This window comes from Colius striatus, chromosome 2 (genome assembly GCF_028858725.1).
Source record: "Colius striatus isolate bColStr4 chromosome 2, bColStr4.1.hap1, whole genome shotgun sequence".
Taxonomy (NCBI): domain Eukaryota; kingdom Metazoa; phylum Chordata; class Aves; order Coliiformes; family Coliidae; genus Colius; species Colius striatus.
Window position 1 is genome coordinate 15,237,222 of NC_084760.1, and position 6,000 is coordinate 15,243,221.

At 43.5% G+C, this 6,000-nt stretch overlaps 1 protein-coding gene across 1 annotated transcript in view; it reads right to left on the bottom strand.

Annotated features, from left to right (window-relative positions):
- CD109 (CD109 molecule) overlaps nt 1-4,944 on the bottom strand; it is a 78,488-nt gene extending 73,544 nt beyond the window's left edge. The window contains exons 1-2 of the mRNA XM_061989786.1: nt 4,861-4,944; nt 4,264-4,424 (exon numbers count right to left, since the gene is read on the bottom strand). Coding sequence (XP_061845770.1) covers nt 4,264-4,424; nt 4,861-4,931 — 232 coding nt within the window. The 5' untranslated portion in view covers nt 4,932-4,944. The remainder of the gene's footprint in view (nt 1-4,263; nt 4,425-4,860) is intronic.
- Between the last annotated feature and the right edge of the window lie 1,056 nt (nt 4,945-6,000).

The following is a 6,000-nucleotide window of genomic DNA, read 5'->3' on the forward strand; positions in this document are numbered from 1 at the left end:
TTAAGTATGCAAAACATGCCTTCCAGTAAAAGCATATTTTCCATTGTCTGTATGGATGATCACTACATGTCTGAGCTTGACAGACATTCTCACAAACTCTATCATGTTTCGTAAATCCTAGCTGAGTATTTACCACATTGTAGCTCAGTATCCTCTGTTAAACAAGTACATTTACTCTTCTGTAGAAGTACAGAAAAACAGTGCCAATTAATTAACACATACAATTAATTTACAGAGAACTCAAACTACACAAGCTATTGTAAACAAGAGTCTTCAGTTTATAAAACAGTTCTCATTTACCTTGCCTTAAATACATTTCGTTGTATTTTAAATACCAACAGCTATAGCTAAATCTTAAGAATTAAAAATGTTCCCATAGTCATTTAAATGACACTTCATTACACATGAAAGCATTTCTTAAAACTAGTTTGTTTTTTCAGCTTACATGCTACTTACTCATTCCAAATCATTCTAGCACCAACAAGAAAAACAGACTTTTCAGAAGCTCTCACAATTACGGTATAAGGTTTCTCACACTAACACACACTGCAATGTCTGGGCAGCAAACTCTTTAAGACTACACTTCTTGCCAATTAAAACTACATCTTTAATGATCAATGACTGGATAATTATGCATGGCAAGAGTCACCCTTCACAGTAACCACTGAAAATCAAGCTATTCACGCATAAAATTTAATGTGCTGTTATTCTCATATTTTTCTCTGTGTGTTTTTGACCCAGAAAGCCAACAGCTCAAATTGCACATAAGCCATTGTTATCTTTTGCAGTCATTTTCAATCAGGGTGAGGATTTTTCTGATGCTACATCTCCACAGAAAATGTGTCAAGGCTTAATACAGTGCACAGAAACAGCTTTAGTTAGTGCTTTGTGTTTTTCTGGAGTCTGCTGCAGACAATGGAAACCTATTCTCTCTTTGACCTCTTTTTTTTTGGCTGTGTTTTTCCACACAGTTTACCTGAAGTAGCAACATCCTGCTTGCAGACATCTATTTGGTCTTTTTGCATCACATTTAATCTAATTAACTTAATTTCTGCACCAAAACATTGGTCTTAAACAATCTCCCTCCCTTGCTACAGTACATTTAGATTCTGGAACGTCGAGCAAAGCTCAAAGTATCAGCACTTCTTTAAATTTGTGCACGTTCACACTTGATTCCTCACTCCAAAGAATAAAAACTAGCAACTTATTAATATTTTTTCACCTTTGTTACATGAAAAGCATGATAAAGATGTGAAACAACCTCCACTGCTAAAGCCTGTCTCTAATTGACAATTTCCCAGTAATCACTCCAATCTGATACCGAAATTCCACTTCCAGTAACTTTACAATGGTGAATGTTTATCAACCATCAGAGGGCAAGCATTTTTTTTCTTATACAAAGCAAGAGGTATACTATATAAATAAAAAATAACAGTGCCTCTAATTCAACAAGATCCTTTTATAGAGCTTATTCAGATATTTAAACCAGTACATGTACCACATTGAGCTGCTACTAGAGAACCAGAGCGCATTCTTAACTTTAAGCAACTGTAGATGCCAGACAGGTATGTAATAGCTCTAATGCTTAGGCACCCTGCTGAATTCAGCCTGCAGTAGATTAAACAACACTGAAAAACGATGTCCTCAGACCATTCTCTGTCCCTGGCATCCAGCTCTCAACTCTGTACCCATCTCAGTTCCATTAGCACAAAAGTTTGCACGTTGAACCAACACATGAGCGAAATAAAAACTTTGTTAGTCAGATCAGTTTCTCAAAGCAGTTAATCCTCTGCTTTTGCTGTCACCATGTAAGGAAAAATACAGAGCATAATTGAGCCAACTTAGGCAAGTGTAGCACTGAATTTGCAGCCTAACCAAGGCAGATCAGTTCCAGCTTTCTGGATATTCAGCACAGTCAACAACTTCAGCTACACCCTGCCTCCCTTAATACCATTTTGCACAGACACACAGCAATAAAAGTCATCAAACTCATGAGCACCACAGGAACAGTAATACCACTGTATTAGTCACTCTGTCTAACCTCATGGGCCCAAGTGACAGATAAAGCAACATTTTCCAGGCACTAATATATGCAGCAGTGATGTCATTTAAAGAAGGTTTTGTGTGCCCAGAGGTATGTTTGGAGTTTTTTCCTCAGCTGCAACAACTGGCCTAATAAAACTTCCCCAGCCTTCCTTCAGTCACATTCCTAGACTAATATAGCTACAACAATATTGCTACATATTTTCTTCAGGTTGTTTTGTTCCTCAATGAAGAATTTAAAGCATTAGAATCTTATTCTGATAAACTGCTTTCTCTCTGAGCAACTCTATTCACAACTGGTCCGCTCATGTATACTTAGGATAAATGCCTTCAACACTACATCCTCTGTTACAAGGCAGTTCCTCTGCACCTGGCCCATAACAGTTTTGCTTACATATTTGTTCACAGAGAACAAATGACTAATAAATTAGGTATCTTGACTTTAAAGAGTGCACAGACACGTACTAAATTTTAAGGTATTTGCAAGAGGAAATACATTATATGCTCAGCATCTTTATTCCTTCATTTATAAAATTTAAAAGCGTAAAAAAATCAAATGTGTATTTAAAATACAGTAAAAATATTTTAAAATAATAATAAATCCATGCACTTCCAAGTAATGCACTACAGCATTTCTCCTTCTTCCTCACTGTACCCAATCTGATACAGTGTCATAGCTGTTCCAAATCACTCACCTGTTCCCTCTGACTTCAGCAATGCCCAGTGTCAAACACAGTTCTATGTACTTTGCAGGTCAGATACATCCACACTCTTTCACACCCTTGGCATTAGCAGTTGCTTGTCTGATTTTTAATATTGAAAAGGACCACAACAAACAAGTTGAAACTCATGCAGGGCTCACTGAACTTGATGTTAAGCAGAATGGAAGCAGATCAGGTGTATAAATTGGATTTAAATCGGAAATGAACATTTAGATATTTTTTTAATTAACCCTAGCACTACAGGAAATATGCCTCACGTGTATGCTTTTACACTGGCTGCTCGAGGACATACAGCTGATAACAATATAAAATTAGAGTGGATAAACAATACCCAAGCTGAAGTAAAGTCTGATGCATACTTCTAGGAAACTTTTTCAGAATATTTGAAATAGGAAGAAGAGTTTTGATGAGATGTGCCTTTCTGCATCTAATGGCCATGAATTTTTTGATACAGTCAGACACATTCCATCATATTCAAAGTCTCAGTCCTCTCTACAGGTTGTGTAGAGAGATGGACTTTCATCAAGGCTTTGAAATGAAGGTGTGATGCTTCCAATTATGGCATTTATATTAACTATAAGATATTAATAGAAAAATTATCTGACACTAACAAGAAGAAAGTACATTACAGCAAAGGAGATTTCTGTAGGATCTCATATTGTCCTCAGACTCTACTTTTGACACGTAAAAAGTTAGAGTTTAGGTGTCATTTATGTTGCCTCACTTTAAAAGCAGTTTGATAGCTAGATTATCCAGACAAAATATTTTCTTTTATATGAGGTCAAATCTCAAGTAGGACATCTCTATGCTTCTGTTCCCAGACAGTCTTTATTAAAAGGAAGCAATGACCAGGATACCTCTGTTCACCAGCTACTCAGAACTGCCACCACATCTTCTACTGATGCCCAGGGGCAGACATTAAATCAGCCTGCTCTAATCTAAGATCCTTAAAAATTTCTGGTTCCGCAAGTCCACAGAGCTTCAAAGTAACGGTGTCTGACATGGTCATCTCCACTTTCCTATTGTCCTCAGGTCCTCCTTTCTTAGGGCATGGGGAGAAGCAGCCAGCTCCAGATGCTGTATTGCCTTGTTCGTTTCACATTTGCCATTATCCCTTCCGCATTTACCATTATCTGACTTGCTTTCACCTTGCATCACAAGCCTACCTCTTTGTCTATTTCCTCAGTAGCCCTATACTATATTTTAACAGAGTACTTCCTGGCTCCTCAGAAACCTCACATCCATCAGACTTTGTTACTATCTGATTAGTTTTAGAGTTTATAATGAGTTAGTACACCCATGCAACCACTCCTACCCAGCTCAGTCACCTACCTGCACGCAGAGCCAGCAGAGTAGAGTTTTCCCCTAAGTTACTCCTACTTGCTAAAATAAAGTTCCTGTTTTAGTACTGTTTGGAAGCTATGATATTTTTGGAGCAGTACAGTATCTGTGGGAGAAGGCAAATGTAAATCCTAACTGGACAACGCCATTCTCTTACCTTTCTCAAAGACCATTTCCCTGCTCAAGATGGTCTTGTTATCTCTGATCACTTCTCCCTTCACGATGACCTGTGCTGGGCTCTCCGGCAGTAGGGCCACCCCAACAGTCACGTTTGCTCCAGGCCTTATGTTCCAGGGAACTGCCACAAGGAACGTAGGTCTGGAAAATCCAAACGGGCAGAGGGAGAAAGGTCAAGGAGTGAAGTACAGCCCCCCAAAAAGTGTGCACACAGTAACGTAAGGCGCGTGTTGGCGAAGCTCTCCTGCCGCGCTCCGCTGCGGAGGTGGGAGGTGATGCTCACTTTCCGGGCGCTACCGAGCGCAGGCAGCGTTTGCAGGATGGGACAGGGGGCCAGGCGGGGGCCGGGCAGCCCCGGGGAAGGGGCCGCCAGCCCGGGGAAAGCAGCTCGCTGCCCCGCGCAGTCCCCGACGGGAGAGGGAGAGGGAGAGGGAGAGGGAGAGGGAGAGGGAGAGGGAGAGGGAGAGGGAGAGGGAGAGGGAGAGGGAGAGGGAGAGGGAGAGGGAGAGGGAGAGGGGACGCCGCGCCTCACGCAGCCGGACGCCCGCCCGCCTCCAGTCCATCCAGCCACACGTACCCGGCCGCCGCGGAGCTGTTGACGAGGAAGAGGAGGAGAAGAAGGCTGAAAGCTCGGCAGGTTCGCGCCATGGCGCTCCGTGCGCGCAGCCTGCAGCCCGGTGGCTCCGTCGCTATGCGCAGGGCCGGGACCGGGGCCGGGCGGGAGCCTCCTGGGCGGGCGGGGGAGGGACGGGAGAGTCGGCGCTGCCCCAGCACCAGGCGAGCTCCGCTGGCAGCAGTCGCATCAGCACCCGCGGGGCGTTCCCCGGGCAGGCAGCGAGGTATAGGCACATCTGTATGCGCGGGTGCGGTTCTGCTCCCCGCAGCCCTCGCACTCCACGTCTTCTGGCAGATGCAGCTTGGGAGTGGGTGATATTCTGGGACGAACACAACATAGAATCAAAGAATGGTAGGGATTGGAAGGGATCTTCAGAGATCATCTAGTCCAACCCCTCTGCAGAGGCAGATCCACCTACATCAGGTCGCATAGGAACATGTCCAGGTGGGTCCTGAAGACCTCCAAGGAAGGAGACTCCACATGTTCCCTGGGCAGCCTGTGCCAGGGCTCCCTCACCTCAACAGTAAAAGTTTCTTCTTATCTTTAAATGGAACTTTTTGCGTTCCAGCTTCATCCCATTACCCCTTGTCTTGTTGCTTGATACAATAGAAAAAATGGATGCCCCAGACTCCTGACAGCCTCCATTTAGATATTTGTAAACATTAATAAGATTACCCCCTCAGTCTCATCCTACGAAATACACACCGAGAGAGGTGTTTTCTGCCTGTAGCATCGAACAGAGTGGCAGTGTGCTGTTGGGAACTTCCCTTTTATCCATCAGGCTTTGAATTGCAGAGACTTGGAGAATCTTGGAGAGTCGCTGAGGCATGTTGGCATGAGGCTTCGGCTCAGGGACAAGTCAGGAACCATCCCGGGTTTCCACGGGATGGACAATGCTGGCAGAAGTTCAAGCAGCCTCGTAGCTACTTAAACCTGAACCAGTTGTCAACGTAGCTACAGCTGGACTGTCCTCTGTGCCCAATCTGCAAAGTCGTATCATATGCCACAACCCACATTTGTAGTCCAAAAGTGCACTGAAGCACCTTGGGTGAGATTCTGCTTCTTTAGCCTGTTGATTGTAACCATGTAGGCCAGGCACAA